The 25,530-nt window shown below is 37.2% G+C and overlaps 1 protein-coding gene across 1 annotated transcript; it reads left to right on the plus strand.

Annotated features, from left to right (window-relative positions):
* Nucleotides 1-2,896: 2,896 nt before the first annotated feature.
* Nucleotides 2,897-24,714, plus strand: ctdnep1b (CTD nuclear envelope phosphatase 1b). Its single transcript, XM_022678325.2, has 7 exons — nt 2,897-3,547; nt 15,184-15,250; nt 19,908-20,026; nt 21,002-21,190; nt 21,300-21,411; nt 23,421-23,505; nt 23,599-24,714. The coding sequence occupies exons 1-7, from the start codon at nt 3,434-3,436 to the stop codon at nt 23,657-23,659; spliced, it is 747 nt and encodes a 248-aa protein (XP_022534046.1). The 5' UTR covers nt 2,897-3,433; the 3' UTR covers nt 23,660-24,714.
* Nucleotides 24,715-25,530: the final 816 nt, after the last annotated feature.

Raw genomic sequence — 25,530 nt, forward strand, 5'->3', positions numbered from 1 at the left:
AACTACTTTAGGCTTCAGATTACAGTGCATATCAGCACTGTTTAAATCTGTAAAACTTTCAGCATAAACACACAATGAGGCCATTTGTTACCCAACAGGTGCTGCCTTGTAAAACTAGTTATTTATTTATTATACTTTTTTCTAACATTATTAAACGTTAATAGTCTAGATGTGGTTTCATAGAAGTCTCTTTCGCTCATTTATAAACGTACCAAAACGTTTTATAGCTGAGACCCAGAGGGTCAGAGCCTGTTCATGGAGAGTCTGTCCACTTAATTTATCCCCTGTTATATCAGAAAGTAACCGTGAACCGCTAGAGGGAGCCCGCGAGGGAGAACTCAGTGAATGGGTAAATGGAGCTAAACGGCTAAAAACACTAGTGTCTAGCCGCATGTCCTGGATATATCTTTAATAGTGCAAAGTAGATTTAAGATTTAGAACAAACCGTTTATTATGGAAGCCAATACCCGCCACCTAAAATAAAAAAAATCCAGCACCTTTTTTTCTTATTATTATTATTAATAAGTAAACTGCTGTAATCTCATTATTTTGAGATAGTCTCGCCTCACATGCTTCTGTCTTTGTGTGTACAGTCTACTAGTATCTCAAAATTACGACTTTATATCTTAAAATGGCTTGTTATCTTAAAATAATAAGGTAGTATCTCAAAAATAATTAATTAGTACCTCAAAATGATGACTTAGTATCTCAACATAATGAATTACTATGTGAAAATAATGAGATAGCAGTTTACTTAATAATAAGCAAATATGTGCTGTTTTTTTATATTAGGTGGTGGGAATGGGCTCCATAGTTTACGGACAACAAACAGGCTAGCATTGTTGCTACTGTGTGCTGAACAAACAGGTTGATGAGCTAGTTAAGCTAGAAAATGTGCTAAATTAATAACATAACCAGACTGTGTTTAAAAGGCTTTTACCTGGAGTTTGAAAGCTTTAAAATAATGTCTTCAGTGCTAAAACATTTGATATTGCACCTAATTTTTTTTTATTCTGCTCAAAGCTCCAAATAAGCCGTGTAACCTAGAGTTGGTTTACTTATAATTTGCTCCTGCTCAGGGCAAGGTAGTAATATTTAGTATAGCTACAAGCTCCAACGTATATACTGCTTTGTGTGGAGGAACAACCGTTTTATTCAGTAATGCATAAATCTGAATTTCTTAAACACTTGTGTTACAACTAGCCTAAGTTTGAACTACGTTTGTTGCCCCAGGAGTGCAGGATGTTCAGAATATACAGTAAAGTGTTAACAGAGTGAGTTTGTTTACAGAGATAATTTAAGACTCCATGTACATGTACTCTATCTTGTTCATTGTTCGTAATGCTGCTACAGCCAAAGGAATTGTGAGCGACCTTTAGCTTAAACATTTGAAATCATATAGACAGTATAACATTTAAACTTTTGACTGCTTTATGTGATAACTACATAACACAATATTAACTTTAAGTATTTCAGTAGTAAATTTTAGAATAAACTAGTTGCAATTCTTAACTACAGACAATGTTGAATAATTGAGTACTTCCACTTAATTGTGGTGCTTAATGAACACTTTTACCTTCTACTCAAGTCACATTTCTTGATAGAGCACTTGTAATTACATTTACTGAAGTTTGGGTCCTGAATACTTGTCTGTACATGTCTTGTGGGTGCCCATTATAATCCATGATGGACATCAGTGTGTGCAGTGTCCTCCACTCAGCAACCTTATCCAGTTCCAAGATCACTGGCACCTCAAACAGAAAGCCGTCCGTCTGGCAGAAGATCCCACACAGCTTCTTTAGCCTGCTGCCATCAGGAAGGAGACTGCGGAGTTTTGGGGATCAGCAGACTGAAACACAGCTCCATCCATCAGGCTGTGAGGATGCTCAACTCTTTCCCTGCTCCACCCCGCCTCCCAGTACTGGAACTTAGTACTGAAATCTACACAGTACTGGAAACTTTCAAAACTGGACATGCACCATAGTCTGTGTATAGCTAGACAGAGCATTGTGTCTCTAAGGTGAAGCCACCACAGGTCGAGTGCCCCCTGCTGGTCGGTTTCAGAAAGCTGCGTAACCCCACCCATTCCCATAGGTTTCAATGGCGAAACAGACAACTTTCAATCACGTTTTTTCCAATATAATTTAATTCTACTTCCATTTTTTAAATGCAACAGCTATTGTAACCTCTGCTTATATTGTCAAATTTTTATATCCCCACAGAATTCGTTTTTTAAAAAGTTATTCAGCTCTATTCAAAAAAGGTGTGGTTATTGAAAAACGGCTGGTCATGGGCGGGGCCAATAACAGACCGTCAGCTCCGCTCCGCTCTCCAGCCTGTGACCTCGAGGCAGCCCTCAGGGGCGGGGTTATTTAAATGAGTAGGCTGTCTCTCCACAGTCTTTCTCTCTCCTCTGGGCTCTACTGCGCAGACTCGGGTATCAGGATCGCTAACATGGCGGAAGATTTTGGCTTCATTTTCACTGAATGAATGGGAACGGAGACACGACGTCCATCTTTTTTAAAGTCTCTGACATGCACACACTGAGAATAAAAACCTGGAATATAAAACGTTTTTAGTTTTTTCCCCTTTTTTTGTTAAGTACATAACTCCACATGTGTTCATTCAGAGTTTTGATGCCTTCAGTGAGAATCCACAATGTATAATAAATAAAACGCATTGAAAAAGAGAAGGTGTGTCCAAACTTTTGGCCTGGACTGTATGCAGTTATGACAATAAAACTACTTGACTTGACTTAACTTTAAACGCTCCATATAAACCCATTCATATTGGGGAGCCACTCGGGAGCGCCCTCTACTGTCTGAAAACCCGAAGCGCACATCCTGAAGCGGTAATTCTCCTCTATAGAGATTCTCTATGGGGACTCAGCGCTCGGTGTGGCGGAAGTGACGGCGGTGCAGATCCGGATCGGCTTTGAACTGTTTTTCAGCGGTCACTGACGGGTTTATTAGCCGAGCTGCGGGTCCGGCGGGCGGGCAGAGACACGCTGCTGCCAGCCGCGCACTGTTTACTCCGTATCCGCGGACTGGAGGAGTGAGAGGAGGACGGGCTGGACTCTGTGTTTAGCTTTAAGCCCGAGAGAGAGAGCAGGGTGTGAGTCCGCCGTGATCACAGCGGATCTACTGGATCACCGACAAGGAAACTAACCTAGACTAAGCTAGACTACTTCTCTGTACAGACAGACAGACCTGCCGCCTCCGCGAAACTTCACACAGACACTTTCACCTGAACTACTGCAGCTCTTTCTCTTTCTCTCTAAAGCCACGCTGAACCGAGGATGAGTCCGGAGCTGCTCTTCACACACGATAACTGAATGTGGACCCCGATCTGATCTGGAAGAACAGCGTGTAAAAGTCCCTGTGAAGTTAGTTTAGTTTAGTTAGATGGTCTGTTAGGATCACAGCGCTGTATTATGGTTGACATGCTGAAGACTCGGCAGTGCATGCTGTGTGTCCGCACTTTCTTCGGCGTTACGTCCAAAATATGGAGCTTCTTTTTATACATTCTCAGGAAACACCTCCGGACGGTGAGTGTCCTCAACACTTACTAACATTTACCTCGAGTAAAATCATCTTTTAACTCTCTGTGGCATGAATTACATTTTTTGAAACTATTGTATGTATTAAATATAAGCTACAATAGAAATCATCTCCAACATTTTTGAATATCGTAAACGATATTATATGCTGCAATATTATGCCATATCACCACTCCTAATTATCACATCAGGGTTAGGGGTGGGCGATATGGTTCTAAAATAACATTGCGATATTTCAGGGTATTTTTGCGATAACGATATACTTGGCGATATAGAAAAACAGAAAACTAATTCATTAATTTCAGGAATATACTATAATAGTTTAACAGTATAATCATAATGTGGCAAAATAAATAATATAGCATAAAATAATATAATGCAGCAAAAACATTGCAGAATATTTAGTGCATGCATATAAACTGCAAACTAAAACAATTATACAATACATTTACTTAAAGCTTCACAGTAAATAATAGACTACTTTTAAGACAGAACATCCCTATTATCACGATATGGATTTTTTTATATCATGATATTTCTGTGTCACTATATATTGTATACGATATAATATTGCCCACCCCTAATTAGGGTACTACTTTTTTGCTGTTTTTAGCAAATGAAAAATTCACACTGTTCTTGATTCATTTTGTGCACTAATAAAATAAAGTATATTCTACTGTATTCTTGAAATCATTTTTTAAATTCAGTGTTTAGTCATATCGCCAAGTGTATCGCTATCGGGAAATTACCATAGAATATTGTGATATTATTTTAGGGCCATTTCGTCCACCCCTACTTGATAAACTGATCTTTTTAATTAGATGATTTAGACCAAGGAAGCACCCAAAACATGCAAAAGTACTGCAGTAGTCTACCTGTATAACGGTGCCCAAATGGCATCTAATAAAGAAAAACCTTTTATTGCTAGCTAACTTACTAGGTTTACAACAAGAATATAGTAAAAAAAATATAGCTAATAAAACAAATATACACATTTTAAGCTACATATTCTTGCACATATTCATATTTTTATTATATTCTACTTGTACGACTTATTCTACTGGACATAGATATGTACAAATAAAAACAAATAAACAAACAAACAAATACTTAAAGGTCACCTTCCGCGAAAATCCGATTTTTCTTGTTTTTTGTGGAATACAGGTAGGTCTCTCCGAGTTGAATGTGTACACCTGCACATTAAACTGTTTTGCAGCCCCCATTGTCTGCAGGAGCTAAGCAAAGAAATCCCCCCTCCCCCCCTCCGAAAAACGGGTGAATTTTGAATTATCTTTCTGCCTACGTAGGCAGAAACTCACAGACCAGCCCACCTTGGCTCGAGAAACTCCCAGAGGCGGAGCTGAAGCGACGCAACATCACCGCTCATCAGTTAGGAGGTGGGAGGCAGTGAGCGGCAGAGCGGTGGAGGGGCGTCGCAGTGCTCCTAGCCAATCAGAGGAGAGATATTTGCATGCTGTTTGCATGTATGAATATTCATGAGCAAAGCTGGAATCCGGTCATTTTGGACACACCCCTAAAACAGTCCATTAAAAAAGAGCTATACAGAGACACCTGAGCACTTTTTTTTACAAAAACGGCTCACATGTCATTCATTCATACTAGAGACCACAACTAGACATTTTAAAATGAAAGAAAAAACGACGGAAGGTGAGCTTTAAAAATAGGGTATGGTATGATTTCTTGTAATAACCTAAATTTGGTTTGTTGTCTGATGGTTACACAGGATTATAAAGTCTAAATCTTTTACTACATTTAAAATAAGAGCACTGACCCATTTCTGAATATTAATATCTACCAATTTTAGAATTTAATCAGATATGTTTACTAAGCAGCTCATTTATGTGTGTTCTCTATTCCTGGCACATGACTGTAAACATTCTATGGTTAAAGTCATGAGGTAACAACAACATTTGCCTAACTAATAGTAAAGGAGAAGTCCAGTGTGAAATGGACTTGGGTTGTAGTGAAACACAACAATAACAAGTATGAACTTTTGTCAAATAGCCCACCTCTGTTCACCCCCAGCATTCCAAAATACAGCGCTTTTAGCTAATGCTCCCAACAGGCTTACAATGCTACTGATTGGGGCATAACGCTGCCCATGCAAAGAAATCAATATTTTTACACCATTACCAAGCCCAAAGTAGCTCCACACAGAACCTAATAAAAATCAGAATCCTGCCAAAGTAAACAGTGGTTATATTAGCTAATTATTGGATATTTAGAGCTTTCCATTATTGCAGTATTTCCATATATACTCCCAGTTGTAGTTGTATAGCTAGCTAGCTGGTTAACTAGCTAGTGTATCACCCCACACTACACCCCAAGTCCATTTTTCTACTTTAATGTTAGTGAGGCAACAGTTGTTGTTACATCATGATTTTAACCATAGAAAGTTTACAGACATGTGACAGTAATAGGAAACACACATGAATTAGCTGCCCACTCAATTTATCTGATTCATTTCTGAAATTGTGTAGCTAGCTAATAACTATTAAGATTAATACACCATGCTACTGGTATGTGCTTCTTAGCAGCACTATGCATGCACCGACTCATGTTTTTCATGAAATTAGGTGCATTAAATGTTACAAAACTGTAAATGGCAATTCGAAAAAAAGGAAAATCTAAAATAATAAATATAAAAAGTATAATTTCTAATTATTTATATGACATTAACTTGATACAGTGATTTTAGCCTATGCCAGGAGTGTTTTCTAATATGGTGATGTATTTATTATTATTTTTTTAGGGTTCAAGCACATAGTGCGGGAACCCTATTGTTTTTGTTAGAATTTTTCTTATTATTATTATTCTTTTTTTCTTGTAAAACTCATTGTGCAGCAAAGACCGTAAGACCTAGAAGGACCACATTTGGCAAGTAGGTAGGGCAGGTGTGAAATGACTCAGGCACAAAAAATGGCACCAATTGACCTAAGGAGGGCGCTATAGCAAAGCCATACACATAAGTGCTCATAAGTCATTCCAGCGATTTTTGCCAGACAAAATCTATTTTTTTCTGTAATCCTTGGGTCAAAACAAGTCACTTTGCCATTGTGACCATTAAGCTCCGCCTACTTAGATTTTTTGCTAATTTGCATAATATGCAAAACATACTTTTGCGAACTAGTCCTACAGTTTATGCCCACAAATTCTGAAAAAATGCTCAAAAAATCCACAAGACTTGGATAGTCAATAATTTATAGTCAACATGTTGATATTTTTACACAATATGGCCACCATATGCAAATGAACCCTTTCGATAAAATGAACAATCAATTAAAAAATCTGTAACTCAAAATCCCTGCAACCAAAAAAATTGAAACTTACAAATATGATTTTAGACAAGATCCTGAGGTAGCCTATCAATTTTGGCGCAGCTCCACTGCTAGGTGGCGCTATAAATGTTACATATGCAAATGGCTATATTTCTCAACAACGGTTTTCTTCTTATTATTATTATTATTATTATTATTCTTTTTCCTCTGAAAAAGTATATCTACAGCCTAAACCGTAACTCGTAGAGATATGAAACTTGGTAGGTAGATGTAGGATCAGTGCATCTCGGAGGACAACAAAAATGGCACCGATTGGTCAAGTGGTGGCGCTATAAACAAGGAAAGTTCATTTTTCACGTTTTCCTCAATAACTCCAGAACTGTATAACCTACATTCAAAATTCTTTTTTTTTCTGGATTCCTTGGGTCAATACCTACAACTTTCCAATTGAACCATGCACTTCCGTCTATATAGATTTTTTGCTAATTTGCATAATATGCAAAACATACTTTTGCGAACTAGTCCTAGGAATTTTGACCAATCCTGGCATGTTTGGTATCAAAATACTCGAGAGGATGGGCTTCAATATTCATCAAAAAAATGTTGAAATTTGTAAACAATATGGCCGCCATATGCAAATTAGTCCTTCCGGATATATGCCCCATTCACTCCAATGGTTAAATTTGGAACACTGTTTCTCAGCAACCGTGCAATCTAGCAAGCTGATGCAGAATCTATCATACAGTCTCTAAACAATGTTCAAAGGGCAACTTAATCAATAAACATGGCTGAACACCATCAGCCAATCAGCATTCAGCAGACATTTTGGCAGGCTGAATGTTGCCCAATCTGGATGACGCTTGGCAGTTATGTTCAGGTGGAGACACTGTAGTGACCTGCAAAGTGCTGAAACAATCCGGCCACTGGGGGGCACTGATCCAAAAAAACTAGTATATGTTAATCATACTGTAATATTGTGATATCTAATTGTTTTTGCCATATTTAGTACCGTGCCTCTGACAAAATTGTCAATACAACTATGTTTAAAAAGTGCTTTGTTTATTCAATTGCTAATTGTTTGATAAAGCTATATTGAAACTAGTCTCTGGATATTTGACCTATCATCTCCATTTCGGTCTTGTTGCACACTGTAGAGTCTCTAGGTAAAGATTCATTAAAAACATTTGTGAAAATTTCACATACAATAGTGTCCAGGCATCAAGCAATCTGAGCATCCTTGGAATTTCTAACCTAAATTGCTAAAACTCTGCAGTTTTTGCTCTAATCTCACAATGTTAAAGACCTCTGTACAATATAACTCTGACGAAGCGCCATTTAATTCAGAACTAGAATTAGAATAACTTTGTAATTACATGTCATATCAGAACATTCACTCCTTTATGCCTCTTCTCAACATTAATAACAGGTGAAAAACTTTTGATCATTTCTAAATGTGACAGAGTGTCTCCAATTAGGTTAGACCTTCTTACACACCACCATCCTATGCTCTAGTAGGCACCATTGTGCCAGTTGGTGCTTGATGAAGCGCCATTTAATTCAGAACTAGATTTAGAATAACTTCGTAATTACATGTCATGTCAGAAAATGCACTCCTTTGTGTTAATGTAAACTTGTTTGGTCAAACAGTTCAGCTTGTTTTGCAATGGTTAAAAGGTCAATCTGAACACCACTTTGTGAACATTCTGGTTGAAGCCACCTGATCAATACCAATAACATGTAGACACCTTTTGACTGGTTCTAACTCACTTGATGAATATCCTACAAACTTCAATAGATTTGTATGTGAATTTAAGCACTGATCATGTTGACAGGCCTCTGCTTAACATTAATAACAGGTGAAAAACTTTCTAAATGTGACAGGGCATCTCCAATCATATTAGACCTTCTTACACATCACCATTCAATGCTCCAGTAGGCACCATTGTGCCAGTTGGTGCTTGAACCCGCAGCTTGCCGCTTGCGGCTATATTTTTTTTGTATTTTCACATTTAAATATACACTAGAGTAGCATGCCAATGGCACTGGCACTGAGTGATCTGCTGCTAAGTAGACCGTTTGCACTTGTGTGGTGTCTGTTCCTCTGACTAATACTTGTACATGGCCTTCTATCAGAGTCAGGGAAATCTGAGACCCCACACACTTTGCACAGGTGTTAGAAAAGCAGACTATCCCACCCAGTAAGGCAGCACCGTATTGCATGCTGCTTCTGCACTAAATCTGGCAAAACAGAACTGCTTATGTTCCCTTTTTTTAATGAAGTATGATATTGATCAGTAGTCTACAGTATACAGTGATACGACACAATATTCATATTTATTGTACTTGTACTAGACATACTTGCTCCTTTTAACCATCTGTGCAGAGTGAGCTATCCCTTTCGGCACTCAGAGAGCAGAGAGGGTTAGGGGCCTTGTTCAAGGGCCCAACTGTGGCAGCTTGTTGAACCATTGTGTGGAGCCTGCAAACCTGTCCTCAGTAACCCAGTGCTCAAACTGCTATGCCACCACTGCCCCCAAAAAACATAGTGATAAATATGCATATGCTTGCATAAATATGATAAACTTCCACCGTTACCTCTTATCAACATTCTTTTCACACCACTTAAATATTCATGTACATGTTACAGGTGAACTTCAAAGTTTACTTACATAAAATAGTTTACAGTCTGCTGCTCATTTGTCTTTTATGAGATACGATCAGTGGGTGTACAAGTTGGTCTGCCCTGACAGTACTGCACAACAGGAAAACTATAAACCACAGCTATAGTCTGTCTGAATTGTCACATTATTTATAGCTACACGGCAGACATGATGGCCTCCCCTTAAAACTTCACACTCACTTTTTTCACTGCCAGAGGTGGGTCACAATCCAGTATAATCACTTAGTTATGTACAATTTAAGCATTGTTAGTTGTGCCCAAGGACATTTTGAGAGGAAAGTAATCGAATGTGCCTAGAGCCTAATTCCTTTCCTGGGAACAATTTCATTCAGAGTTGCTGATTCAGCACTTGGCCTGCTTTGCTGTTTCTCACACCTCTCGCTTTAAAAGGGAAAATAAGCGCTTACAGACTTCAGGTTCTGTGCTGATATATGCTGAATGCATCTATATATGCGATTATGTGGCTATCGATCACTGGATACTGGGGTTGATATATGGGTCCAATGAAAGTGTTTTCACAACGAATCTGGTTCATTTCCTCCTTTGGTGCAGTTTGTTTGGGCAGGAACAACAAAAACAGAGCCACTAACCTATCTTGTGAGGCGGTGATCCCAGTCTGTTCCCAAATAATGATCTTTGGAGTGGTTTCCCCTAACAACTACCAACTGTACTTCTTAAGATTGAGCTAAACTTATGTGCAGGATTTTTGAACCTGGTTTTAAATCAAATTTCGTGCTGTTCAGCTGTTGATGTCGCAATGCAGCTTTACAGAAAACTGGTAGCAGGACAAAGAATCAGACAAAACATGGACCATATACCCTCAGTGAGAAAGATATAAGGTATATTGGTGTTATATTGCAAAGATAATTGCAAGAGCTTTGAGCTTCATACTAACACCGCCCCACCATCACGGTAACTATAATAATATGGCAGGATTAAAGCTCTTTCAGGATGGATAATTTGTTAAAATTATAAAAAAAGTTTATTAACAAGTTTTTGAGGATTGTCTGCTGGTTAAAATATGACTCCTGCTTAGCTCAGATACTGTTTACCGATAAAGTTCTGCCTTTCAACATAGGGCCAATCAACTTGCTGGTAACATCACAAGAGTGCACAACAACAGTGTGGTGCTGACAGTTGTGGTTGGTGGATGGCCATCTCTGTTAACTGTGGGGCTTCAAAAGTGGCAACAGTAATCAGTGAAACTGAATGTGATTTTTACGGGGTGAACATAAATGTTATAAATGAAAATATAAATAAAATAAAAAGTTTTTTTCTGTTATCAGTACTTGTCCTTATGTAACCAAACAGTCCAAATAACTGACAGGAGAAAAACACACAAATTTATACAACAGTAATGTAAAAATGCTAATATAATAAAAAAATATAATATTATAAGATGAGTGACAGAAAGCTTTGGGACAGTTGTGAAAAAGCTAGTCTGTAGTCCTGCAGTGAAGAACAAATGCCATCTCCTGTTGCTTCATTGTGTACAGAAATGTGCATAATTCTGGAACACACAACCTTCTTCCTGTATTTACTTTCTTGCTCCTGCCGTGGACATGTCTGCCCACTATGCAGACAGAACTTTTCACATGGTTTGTTGTGATGCATTTCGGTGCACTTGCATTTTTCCCTGTGCAAAAAAACAAAACAAACCAAGGGGTAAATTATGCACATTTCCAAACTCATTACCAGATTTGGACCAGAGCAAACCAACTTTACAAAGACCCTTGAGCAAGGGCCTTAACCTTCTCAGCTCCAGGTGTGCTAATATAATAGGGACCTCTGTGCTCTGACCCTGGCTTTACAGGCAATACACAAACTGACTAGTTTTATTGTACTCTGTACACACAAGCATACCTGACAGTAAAAGACAGTAAAACATTATGTTGTTGCTTTTGTAAGCTACTTTTACTACAACTGGAGTCAATAAGTCATTGAATTACGTAAGAAGACTTTTACTTCAGTACAGTTTTAGACCTACCTCTTATTATCAGCTGTTAATTTTTTGTAGTCAAAAAAGTCTTTGTTCCATTTTACTATGTGCTTTACAGTAGATTATGTCCAGGTATTAGGGATTACTCGTTACAAAGACTCATCTGTTTGTCCAGTCTGATTGACCTGAACCCCTCAGACAAACAACGCCTGAGTCAGTGATAGGCCTATAGTTTACCTCTAGTATTACATTACACTGAAGCCTGGCCTGGAACCCATATTGGACAACCTGTGTGCATTTTTTGCTTTATCAATGTATTTGAACTTGAGCTGGAAGTGCTGCCCCATTTGTTACTAGCAGGAGATAATGCTTTTCCTCTTTTGAGCTTGCGTAGACCACATGAGTCATGAGGAACAGCGCAGTCTTCTTACAGCCAATCCACATTTGTAAACAGGCTATGGGCTAATCCTGTTTCTGCAACACATACAAGCATAAGCCAGAGCGTAATAGTCTTTAATGTGACCAAACAGCCATCAGCACCCGCTCGCTTGGCAAGTACAGTCAGATCAACCAAGGATTGCAGAAGGTATTTTTGAAAGGTGGTTCCAGGTCCCATAAGGTTGCACTCAGACACACAGCCATGTAGGTTACACTGTGTACTAATACGACGCTGCCCATTCAGTCTGTTCTCAGAAGCTTAGGTTAGTTTGCAACTGCTTGCAGGTAACAATCTGATGATTGTACTGAACTCATGAGGAAGGAGACGCTTCTGTACGTTATATATTTCTTAGCGGTGGGAATCACAGGGCATCTAACAATACAATAGTATCACAGTTCATTGACCATGATAAGGATAATATCATCATACTGTGATTCTGCATTCCTATATATATCTTGGGACAATTCTCTACAACACATCATAGCATCTGTGTTACTGAACAGGTAAATTACTCCACATGGAGTGATGAAGCAGTAACTTAATTCATTCAAATTAGGAAGCCAGCCTTAGAGAGTTTAGGCGCCTATGTTTTAAGAAAATATTGATATTTGATGATGAGTTGATAGGAAAGGATGTGATCAAAATTCTACAATATATATACAATTGCCCCGCCCCTTATATACCCCCCATATATATATATATATATATATATATATATATATATATATATATATATATATATATATATATATATATATGAAATCCACGTCTCCATAAAAGTTGTCAGCAGAGGATGGCTTGAAGTGCTTTAAGATTTTCTGAGAAAACACTGCACTGACCCTGGCTCTCCAAACCATCACTGGCCATCAGTACATTTTTCATTTGCATTTAATTTGGAAATCAAGGGAGCAGAGTCTAGAGGAAGAGTGGAGAGACACACAGTCCAAGCTGCTTGAGGTCTATTGTGAAGTTTCCACAATCAGTGATGGTTTGGAGAACCCTGTCATCTTCCAAAGTTCCAAATCAGTGCAGTGTTTTCATGGAAAATCTTACAGCACTTCATGCTTCCTTCTGCTGACAACTTTTATAGAGTTGTGGATTTCAACAGTACTTGACACACTGCCCACACTGCAAAAAGAAAAGTACCAATTTGTCTTTTCATTAGCTGTACGCCATAATCATTAACAATAAAAATAAATAAACGTTTAAAATAGATCCCTCTGTGTGAAATACATTTATATATTATATGAGTTTCACATATACTGAACTAAAGTAACTTCTAATTTTAATATTCAAATTTTAGGTGTGTGTGTGTACATGGAAAATGAGAACAGTGCAAGTTTGTTGCATGACTTTTGTAGCATGATTTAATTGGCCTTACTTTAATTTGACATGACACATTGGGATGTAAATGCTGAAACAATACATTGTAAGACCTATTCAGTTGCATATTTACAGCTCGGGGAGAAAATTAAGAGACCACTTCCAAATTCCAAATAAAAATACTGTCATGTAGAGCATTTATTTTCAAAAAATAGGAAATGGATAAAATGTGTAAAGAGACTTTAGATAATGCAAAGAAAACTAGTTTTCTGTAGATTATAGCATAAAAAACATATACATATAAAAAATCAGAGAAGCTGATTATTTGTATGTGGTCACTTATTTTTTCTGGAGTTCTATATTATAAAGAGAAAGGAAGTCTGAAAAGATAGAAATTAAGTTGGGCAACCCCTCCATTCAGTCGTCCATGATCCCGGAGAGTCTCTCCGTGCATTCCAGTTCAAGGCTGCGACTATCAGCTGCCTTTAGAATGGAACGTAGCATGTGTGACTGCACATACAGTACAGTATCTCAATAAAAGGTGGCCCAGTGAAGGCTGGAACAAAACGCCCCCTCTGCCAAAGTCACCCTGGTGGTTTCCCATTCCATTTGCCACCAAATTCCCACAGCCACTTGCAGACAGCTAAAAATAGCCTGGAGAAATGGGCGGTGGGGGGAGGGAGCATTGTGTTCACTTTATGGTCAGTAGACAGTGCAGTGGTACAGGTGTCTCAGATTTGGAGGGAACAGAATATGGAAATAAAGAAATTAATGGTTTCTGACTTGTGCAGTAGTAAAATATTTTGAAATATATTAATATAACTTTTCATAATATCCTTGGCTGGTAGCTAGTAAATAAAAGGGGTCATGGGAATTTAAAGCACACAGCTTGTGTTTAAGATGAAGGGGCATTTTTGCTTTCCTATTAATGCTTATTGCTCTGTATTTAGCATGTTCACTTGGTTTAATTATACAGTTATTGCGTACAGAATGTGTGATAAGTTATTTATTAGTTATTTTAATACATAATACAATAATAACAATAATACATTTTATTTGTATAGTGCTTTTCAAGATACTTAAAGTCGCTATTAATTGTTTTAACTACAGTTAACAGTAAATGTTTTCAGGTCAAACAATAGATTGAAAGCCTTTAAAATACTTAAAATATATCTTTAAAACTTTTACATTGCACTCTATGAACAAAAATATTGGGACACCTGCTAATGCATTATTTCTTCCCAAATTAGATAAAATGTTCCTGCTTTTGTTGGAGTAACTGTCTCTGCTGTCCAGGGAAAGCTTCCTTCTACATTTTAAAGCATTGCTGTGGGGGTATGTCTGCATTCAGCTCCAAGAGTAGAGTTATTGAGGTTAGAATTCTGGATAATCACCACCCTTTCTCATCATTAACTCCTCACATCCCAAAATCATTGAACAGGGCGCCACCATTCCCAAGAACACAGTTCCACCGCTTCACAGCTCAGTGCTAGGGGCCTTTATACCCCTCTTGCATACGCCTGTTGTTAAACATGGTGCCAGCAGGTTCATGTTAAGTTGCTGAATGCCTACATTAGAAGGGGTGTCCACAAACATTTAAACATATTGTGTTTGAAGAGAATAGAACTTGATGATTGATTAATGCATTGTGTATGAGTTGAGATTTATATGTACAAAACTCCTACCCAGAAGGACTTTCTGTTGTAGCTTGGTGTATTTGTTTGACTGTGTTCAGCCAGTGTACAGTAGGTTGAGTTATTGTTAAACTTTTAATCTGATGCAGTTGGGATCAGGACCGAAGTCTTCGCTCAGTGCCAGATCACATCAAAAGTTATTTTCTGTATACGAGGAAATACTGCTGTCATCTAAATATGAGGAAATGGCTGTGTGTGTGTTGTGATGAACCAAAATGTGAATTTCCTGTCTCTCTCTTTCCTGTCCTAGATAATTCAGTATCAGACAGTCCGATATGATACCTTACCCCTGTCACCGCTCTCCAGAAACAGACTAAGTAAGTATCTCTCTCTGTCTCTCTCTTTCTCTTTCTCTCTCTCTCTTTCTCTCTCTCTCTCTCTCTCTCTCTCTCTCTCTCACGTTGAAGTGTTTCTGTATTAACTGACATAACTTTTCTAGTCTTTATGGTATACTTGTACTTGCTTACACTACTCAGCCAATCAGATTTAAGAGAGGGTTGCACAATATTGAAAATACTGTCATATTTTTGCTACGCATATTATGTATTAATTTTTTTTTTTTTTTACTGATTTTGCTGTAAGTCAATCATCAAACTTACTAAAACATTAAATGAAGTACTATGTGTATCCAAAAATACAGTCAAATGAATTTTAATGGGCAGATATAAACTGCCTCTGGTTAGTTTTTTCATTAAAAATAAAATTGTGCAATTTTCCCTTTTGAATCAAGCAGCAAAAGCCTGACAAGTTTGACTAATTGTGTACAATTGTAAAATTGCACATCCTGTGATGTAACTATTGTGCTTGCCGACATTGCAGTGACGATATATATATATTGTGCTGCAACTCAACTTAGTGATGCACACACAAAAAAGAGATGAAAAACAGCGGACAGAGAAGGAAGCAAGTCAGGGGAGGGTTAATTTACATGGTGTGTGCATAGTGCTTTTAATGAAGAATACACCCATACATGTTTATCTTCCCAATGAGCAGCTCTGAGCCAGCATATGTTCTAAACCATATACAGCTCTGGAAAAATTTAGGAGAACACTTCAGTTTCTGAATCAGTTTCTCTGATTTTGCTATTTATAGGTATATAAGAGTAGTTTTCAGACCTCAAATAATGTAAAGAAAACAAGTTCTTATTCATAAAGTTTTAAGAGTTCAGAAATCAATATTTTGTGCAATAACCCTGGTTTTCATGCATATTGGCAAGTTCTCCTCCACCAGTCTTACACACTGCTTTTGGATAACTTTATGCCACTCCTGGTGCAAAGAATTCAAGCAGATCAGCTTGGTTTTCAATTTGGTAAAATCAAAGAAACTCAAATCATTTTTAAGTGAAGTATTGTGTTTGTATTATTTGTTTAGTTTATTAGCGTAGAACCCCATTATAAATATTGTTGAAATATATATTTTATTGTAATTGCACTGTAATTTAATTAAACATTAAGTTGTTGACTAAATCAAATATTAATTTAGCTACTAGGCTGCATAAATATATAGTATATGTCACTGAATCATAATACATTATGTTAGACATATGATGTATTAGACATATTAGACATATGATGTTCCGGACCTAAATGAGCCTGGTTTAAAGTAGGTGCAATTGTTATAAATGTAATACTTCAGTGCAGTCTGTATGTCATTGGAGAGATATATGTTTTTGCTTTGATTCTGAACTCTTAAAAAAAGAGCCATATGATATAATCTTGAACAAAACAGGGATGTTAAATGCATGAATGTTCACTGTGCTCATATAAGTAGCACATGTTTTTTTATGTTTTATGTCACAGATTAGGAGAGGTTTTATATGAGGAGCTTTTTTTCCTGTACACTTGCCTTTTTGCATTGGTTGCTTACAGGTTTATCATCATTTTATCTGCTCACGTAATTGTAACCTTTTATATCTGCTTATCTAGTAACAAACCATAGTCTGAACTTTCTGTTCTTGATGCTTACTGGTGGTTAGAGTCATGTGGTGAATCTGAGGTGGTGTCCCCTTTTGTATTTTATTTTTTTTTTGTTTGGTTGCCTTTCACACAATGGTCTCTTAGCTACATGTTTCTGCCAGTCGTTGTGCTTGCCAAGTTTGTAGCTTGGTTACACAAGTGATATAATAATCATAGAGGTGGGACAAAATATTAATATTGTGTTTGTTTGCGATACATTATTAATATGTGGCGTCAAATATCAGTATTCTTATTGAAACATAGGTGCTCTAAAATGCCTAAAGACTCACCCTTCAGTTTGACTTACTTAATTACTGCACATGTGAATGCTAATCAAATGAAAAGGGTAAAGAATATGATGTGATGAATATAGGTTGTCAAATTCTGTGAAACTGACACCAATAAATCCATATTCAGGGATATTTTAACATCTTCAATAACACTTTAGTTTATGGCATCTGTATCATAGAGAATTGTCTTATGATATCTATTGAATATCCAGAATCACAGATAAATACATTTTTGTGATGATATTGTATTGTCAGATGCCCTGTGATTACCATCGCTAGTGAAGAATGTAGTTTATTTGTCCAAAACATTCTAAAGTCCTCCATCTCCCCATTACTCAGTGCAATGCTAGTCAGTACACATATCTAATATGTCTTGTAAGATAATCTAACAAAACTAGTGCTCATTAGTGTTCTACTCCGAGTAGTGCTGGACGATATGGCCAAAATTTATATCACGATATATTCCTTAATTTCTGTCGATACAATATCATTTTGATATCGATATAAATACTTTGAAGGCCTCAGAACAACTGCTAAGAATAAATGGAATGCAATGGAAATCTGTACCTGCTATTTTCTGAAAATTTAATTTAAGTATTTGAAGCCTCCTCTCACAAAAACTATATAATACTTTAGAAATAAAAAATGGTCAAAATAAATCAATGCTCACTTTTGTTTGCATATAGCAAAATAAAAAAGACATCCCTGTCAAACATAAACCTATAACCTATATACATATTACCAATATAAATAACTTTACATTACAAAAGACAAATTTAACAGACTTTTAACAAAGTTGCTTCAACCAGGATAAAGCATGCAAGAAGCCTTCATATACATAAAAGCAACTTGATATCCCTGTCAAATAAACAGACCTATAGGCTTCATCAACTATAAATAAGTTAGTTACAACATAAACTACAAAAGCGCTTCAGCCAGAATAAGGAAAATATTGTATGTAGTGGAACTGCTTGAGGTGGTGGAACAGATTAGATGTATTTATGCTGCTGGTTGACTCCACTCTTCTGAACAATTTGCAGCAAGCTGAAGTCTGGAGTTTGTCAGACCTTTGAAAGCCGAACAATTTCCACAATCCCTGATTTAGTCCTCTCTCAGCTATGTGTTCTGTTTTTACTCGTGGAAGCTTAGCCGAGCCTAACCGAGGAGCCCCGAGTTTCGCTCGGTTAGAGTCGGTTTGGCTTCAGCGCAGGACATTTTAGATGTGGAGTGGAGCGGGGCGGAGAGGGTCCAAGCCTAGCCTAGCCTAGCAAGCCTAGCATAGCCTAGCTTGCTACGTGCCTGTGTGATTACGTCATCACGCACTGACGTAGCCCGGCTACAGAGGCTGATTGTGTTCAACTCTGCAGCGAAATGATTCTGGTAAAAAATGCCTGTCCGTGAAAGATTCTGTAAATAATACATATCGATGTAGCACAAAAATTATATCACCGTTATTGGAACATTTCTTATCGCGATAAATACTGATATTGAATTATTGTCCAGGCCTAACTCTGAACATGTTCAGCTATACAGCAATGTTGCTGGCATTACTGCAACTTTTAAAGATGCGAAGGAGCTTCATGCCAATAAGTGTAAATGCATGCTAGCATTCACCATCTTAGCACTGGGGTAGCATCATATGATGGTAATGTGAATTGGAAATGGTTGCAAACAAAATCAACTCAACAAGCAAACAAGTGCTTTGACAACAGCAGATGCACTGAGTTGCAGTTAATGCATCAGGCTGAAAAGAACTGAATGGACAGTTGTTGACTGAGAACTGCTGCTGGCAGGCAGATCTACGTAAATGGTGCTTTGTTTTGGTTTGTGATTCACTGCTCATTGAGGGACACATTGTAGACAGTAGGGATGCTAGACTTGTAGTTTAGATGTGTAAAATTTGGACAAATGTATTGGGACACGCTCATTCTTGTTTTTTTAAGGTTAGTAATGAGTACTAACCTTTGTTAAGTAGCCTACCTCTGTTCTTCTGTAGCTTTTTGAGATCCTGCAATGTTGTGCAGTTTGTACAAACAGGCTAGATTGTGTTTTAATCGGGTATATTTTGCTCCTGCAGATAAATCACTTTTTACACCGTTATCCAGGCTAAAAGTTGCTTCACACCTTATTGATAAAATCCGGAGAGTCTTGACATTTAAAACAAGGCATTAATAAATTTGCATAAAAAAGGTGCATAAGAAATGTATTAAAAAACACTGTTTGCAATCCGTAGCATAACCTACATCTCCGGGCGATGCCATATTAAATACGTCATGATCAGTACAATGACTAGCAGGAGGTTATGCAACGAAAGTCAGTACTCTTTATCATGTTTTACTACACCAAAAGTCTCCTTTAATTTAAAAGTTTGCAGTGCAGTATACCCTAATCACTGGGAATGTCTTATTTGCTGGTAAAATATAACTACCTAGGTAGAGCCAGGGATTTATACATAAGTGTCCTAATTAAGCAATGTCCAAAATATATATACATATTTTAAATAATAGCACACACAGCAACTTAGACCTGTGTGCAATTAGTGCACACTGCTACATACACCTTCTCTACAGGAACTAGACAAGCTGTGTGTCTGTATTTGCAAATCTGTGTCAGCAATGAGTGCAATGTAAAGTAGCTGAATGCATTCATTAGAAGCACATACTGTGTATTTTGTTTGTTGAACAAGCACTTTGGTGTGTGTGTGTGTGTGTGTGTGTGTTGTTTTGCAGATGCAGTAAGGCGAAAGATTCTTGTTTTAGATCTTGATGAGACACTTATTCACTCTCACCATGACGGGGTATTGAGACCGACGGTACGACCTGGCACTCCTCCAGACTTCATCCTCAAAGTAAGGACTTTAGAAAACTGTGCACCCAACTGTGACCCACATCTTTATTTTCATGCCGTTTGGCGGACACTGCATACGCCATTTAGAGTAACTGAACAGTTCAGCAAATGCTGTGTTAGTTCTAGCTAAAGGACACTAATTAGTTGTAGTGGTGTAAGAGAATTGTGGTCAAATTGAGGTGAAACTAAAAATATTGTGATATATTGTGGCCATAGGTACTATAAATCTAAAAATCAATTTAAAACAATCAGTTAAGGTTCCTATAGGATATGTTGACTAATATGTTTGAATATCCGGCTGTGGGAAACTTCTTGAATTTACCACTTTGCGTTGGATTCCTTTAAGTAGGTTTTCTTCAAGTTTCCTTAAAGTTCTTATTTCCATAGTTTTAAATTGAACCTTCCAAAACTCCTTCAAGGATCCTTTTTTTTTTACCTGTGTTTTTTCACAGTATGCACATTACTGCTAACAAGTTATCTGCCTCAATCCTGCCTTACTATTTTGTGTACTTTTGCTTAAAGCTAATTACATTTATGCAAGGATGTTGAAGTTTTTCAGTATTTATTAGGATAATTTTTTTATTTTATTTTATGATTTCTGTACATTTGACACATAATTTCATTACTTATGAGGCTCAGTTTTCACAACCCAATGCTATGTTTCTGTTTTTGTTTTGTTTTGCTTACTTTAAAACACCAATCGGACTATATCTTCCATTTACTCAGGGTGGATTATATTCACTAGTTTACTGACCTCAAAATAGGCACTACTTTAATGAGGAAAAAATAATAAACTAAAGATAGAATATCATGATTTGTTCAGTGCACATTGCTGTAGCTCCTGTAATTTCTTTTTACGCACTTTTTCATTTTCTTTCTATGTAGTCCTTATGTATGTAGTCATTTTTTGTATAACTTGACTATCATAGGCAATAATCTGCTGCATTTCTCTCCCCGTCCTCTCATTTCGTTTTAGGTTGTTATAGATCGGCATCCAGTACGATTTTTCGTGCATAAAAGGCCCCATGTGGACTTCTTCTTAGAGGTGGTGAGTCAGTGGTACGAGCTGGTAGTCTTCACTGCTAGTATGGAAATCTATGGCTGTGCAGTAGCCGACAAGCTAGACAACAACAAAGGCATCCTGAATCGCAGATACTACAGACAGGTACACAACACTGCAATGATTTGACCTGTATTGTGTGATCGCTTGATGACCGAAAAGTAAGTGCTAGTACTTAGCTATATAATTTCTTTCTCTTTTTTTTGCTCTGCAGCATTGTACATTGGATTTAGGGAGTTATATAAAAGACCTGTCTGTCGTACACGCTGACCTTTCCAGTATAGTAATTCTTGACAACTCGCCTGGGGCATATCGCAGCCATCCAGGTAAGAAACTGTCAAATGATTTTTGATGATAACAGCTTTTTACCAGGATACTTTTATTTTGCAGTAATAACACTGTAGGTATTATTTGGTTGTATATGGATATCAGTGGTATGCAGTGAATATAGTGGGTACCCCTTCTGCAATCCCCCCCAAAATCAGCAAAAGGGTCACGCAGACACACGGGGGCAGAAGCCATTTTAAAAAGCTTTGATTGGTTAAAACCGCGGTCAGTCAGATAAGAGTCCTATAGCAACTGAAAAACACAGAATAATGCTTTGAATTAGTTGCTGTTTTTTATTTTAGTTAATTCATAAAATATATGCTTATAGTTTACAATAACTATAGTATGTGTTTCCTGATTAAAAATTATGTAAATTTTTACATGCACTTATTGTCACTCTGAAGGGTTAGAAGGGCCTGACTGCACACCACTGATGGATATCATGGTTATTATCTTGATCCGTGTAATGTGTGTAGTCGTTTTATTAGGCTGTGTGTTACATTAACTGTAGTGTGCTGTCATCAGTTCTCACATTGTGTTTCTTTTTGGGACTAGTGTTGATCTATGGACATACATTTTATTATTTAAATAAAGTTTTTTTTATTTTGCAAGAAAAGGTTTAATATTCAAACCAGAAAGATATAGAAAACATGTTAAACACAAAAAATAGAAAAGAAGGTTTATAATTTTATAAAATAAAATAAAATTTCAATATTACATGTATGACTTCAATTATATTCTGACTATTAACAGCCTGCTGTAAGTCACTCATCTAGTCATTGATGGGCACACATTTTAACAGAAATAAATATAAAAATATTTTTTCAGCAATTTGTCCTGCTTCTGTTTACACTTGTCATTAAAATGCATTCCCAGAGTGAGCAGATGAGACCTGATTTTACAATACAGAATTAAAGCACATTAACCATATAATCTAGTTTGGTTCATCTGTCATTATTTGCAATATGGCGAGAAAGTCAACACAGTGGTATAAAAAACGCTTATTGCCAGATTAGAGTTTCAGCTGTGTAATAGCGTAGCAACACAGACTCCCTAACATACAGGTATGTGTAAATGCTAAAAAGGCATAGGCCATTTGAGGATGCTATACTGTAGACTCTTTATTCATTTGATACAGAAGGATAAATCAGCTTTACTTGCCTCTGCCAATATATTGCGGGACCAGTATAACCAAAGCTGTGTCCTAAATAGAGAGACAGATTACGCCATCTTGTGGCCACTTTTAGCAGGTGAAACCTTTTGTCTCTTGGGCCCATTACTGCGTCTGTCTGCTAAAAGCTGGTTTGGGCCTTTGAGTGGCAAAGTCAGGTAAAAAGGTTGTGTGGAATCTTAACACTTTTTTTTATAAAGCGCCTTTCATACACTAAAAGCTTAAAGCAGCTAAAAGTGCTTTACATAAACAAACACCAGAACTTAAGAAAACATGTAATGTAACCGGTTGTATGACCAATATTTTTTGTTAATGTGTCCCAAATTAAATCTGGGGGAGGCTATCCGTGAATAGCCAGTAGTCAAGGCGAAATAAGACAAATGCATGTTGGGCCATGCGTTTGTTTCCTAGTGATGCTATTGGTGGCTATGAGTCTGTTATGAATGTTATTAGTGAATTCATACTGTATGGGAAATTAAATGGAGAAGTAGCTTATCTTCTGTTCTACTAAAATATGTGAACTGAATCAGAGTTGGTGCTTCCAAATTCTGTTAAATGTGTTTCTAATCAAAGGTCCTATTTAATCAAGTTCCATGTACAGAGGAATGCATCACTAGTCTCTAAATCTCTGCCAACATTTAGTGTTGTTTTGGATGTTTAAAAAAAAAGTAAAGTTTAAAATAAATCACTTGTTTGGTATGTAACATTACTGTGAATTTTACTCGGTATAACATTAAACAAACTTATACTGTGGACTCAATTACAACTACTCAACTACTTATCAACTACAGGTTTAAATTTTTCCTTAAAAAAAATCGGGCTTTTGTCTTCTCACAGATAATGCAATACCCATAAAGTCGTGGTTTAGCGACCCCAGTGACACAGCACTTCTTAACCTGCTGCCAATGCTGGATGCATTAAGGTGAGGATTGAAAACAAAATACATCGCATGAGTAGAGTTAGGCTGAACTTTATTTTCTATTTTAACACTATGGGGTTTGTCTTCTGCTTACAGATTTACCTCTGATGTCCGGTCCGTCCTTAGCCGAAACCTCCACCAGCACCGACTTTGGTGATTATCCAGCTAAGAGACTGGATGAGCAAATCCATGTCCGCTCTCCGTCCGTGTCGACGGCAGCTTCTCACAGCACCCAGTCTGAGGGTGATTGGACAGATGCCTAAATCTGGGCTAAACAGGCTTTAGGGATGTAGAGATGGCTGACTTGAAGAGGACTGGGGACATTGTCTAGTTTTCCTTTTCTTTTTTTCTCTCATAATGGTTGTCTCTGCCTTACAGTTCTCGTGGAGGAGAGAAGTGAATGCTTGTGTGTGTGTTTGTGTGAGAAATTGTGGTCTATTAGACAGTATGATGTGTGAATGATGCCTGTGATTTTTTTTTTCTTTTAAAACTTTTGACAGTACTGAATGGATAAACTTTAAGGCAACAAAGATTTTTATCGGAATGTCTGTTTGGACCCCATGCCTCTAACTATGTTTTAAATGGGGGTCTATTGAAAAAAGTATCTATGTGCTACAGGCACTCTGGACATTTTGGCAATGTTTAATGGCTTTTTTTTTTTTTTTTTTTTTTGACTGTGACCTCTACGTCCCAGCTGAATTCAGGGTAAATTTAATGCTGTTGGAGTATTGTTGAGGTACAGTGTTGAAAGAAGTATTTAAGGATTTATGTACAATATAAGCTAACTCTTGGTAATTGCATATGGCTATATGTATGAAAAATTTGCAGGAAATTCAATCATTTTGTACCTCTGGTCAGTTCATTCTTTTCCACACTCAAACATCTAGAACCTACCTGGAGAGCAGTAAGCCAGTCTGGTGACTGTCACAGAATGTTTCTGCTTTCTCAGCTGCAGTTCTTTAAAATTGAACAAAAACGGTTTTCATAACTTGAATTTAGGACTTGCATTACAATGAATACTGTGTTGCAAGCCTGTATAACTGTGCTGAACAGCTAACTGAGCATCCACCCCCAACTTTTGTACTCTATGCATATCCTGTTGTTTTTTTCTGTTCATCTTTCAGATAAATTCTACTCTTGATGAATCTCAAGGCAGCTCCCAGGGACTCAGTCCTCAGATCTGCACATTACTAATAAAATACATCAGTGTCAGAGGTGGCTTCCTTTGTTTTTTGCATTATGCATTCCTTATTGTGGCCAGTTTGTATCTGTAGGCCAGTTGTATTAATCTTAATGCAAACATCTACAATTACAAACCTTTTTTGGATTGCACTAGCTGTTTTTTTTTTCATTATTAATGCAAATGCAATTATTTCAAGTAAAAATGTGAATGTTAGATATAAATTGTATATCAAAAAATCTATCAAAAGATTAACATCCTCTCAGATGTTATTCCACAACTTACTATGCTATGATCAAAACCTTGTAGGCTGTTTTTTCTTTCTCAAAATTGAGGAATATTGCAATAAGGAATCAGCAATCTATGCCAGTTTGGAAAAATGACATACTTGTGAAGATTAAATTAAGACATAGTTTGTTTTATCTATCAAATGGTAAAATGGGACTATTAATTACTTCTTTTTTTGCTGATAAAAGCTAAATTTTTGGAAGCCCAACTGGGTAGCTGAAAGTTTGATTCCATGTTGCCATCCTCACACTATTTTTTTTGTAACTTGTACACTGCATATGGGGTCTAGATGGCATGGCTTTGTGTGAGATTTGGGTTGGATGGGCTCTAACAATGGGGCCAATTTGGGACACCCCACACATACAAAAACATCTTCAATTTGTGTGAGCCCTATATGGCAACATCAATATTGCAAATTCTATTTGGTAGCTGGGAGTTTGTGTGTAATTTGGCCAAGCAGTCAAAGCAAAGTGAGCTGTCATGGAGATAATCTGAACCAGCTGATAGGTATGGTCAGGCTGAATGAACAATGGCTTCCTATTAGACAAACACAGCGAGGT

Source organism: Astyanax mexicanus, chromosome 8, assembly GCF_023375975.1.
Source record: "Astyanax mexicanus isolate ESR-SI-001 chromosome 8, AstMex3_surface, whole genome shotgun sequence".
Lineage (NCBI taxonomy): Eukaryota > Metazoa > Chordata > Actinopteri > Characiformes > Acestrorhamphidae > Astyanax > Astyanax mexicanus.

Excerpts from the sequence above, each read along its gene's own strand:
- ctdnep1b (XM_022678325.2), top strand. The coding sequence starts at position 3,434 with ATGGTTGACATGCTGAAGACTCGGCAGTGCATGCTGTGTGTCCGCACT. Across the intron at positions 21,191-21,299 it reads ATCGCAGATACTACAGACAG|CATTGTACATTGGATTTAGG; the intron begins GTACACAACACT and ends TTTGCTCTGCAG. Across the intron at positions 23,506-23,598 it reads CCAATGCTGGATGCATTAAG|ATTTACCTCTGATGTCCGGT; the intron begins GTGAGGATTGAA and ends TTCTGCTTACAG.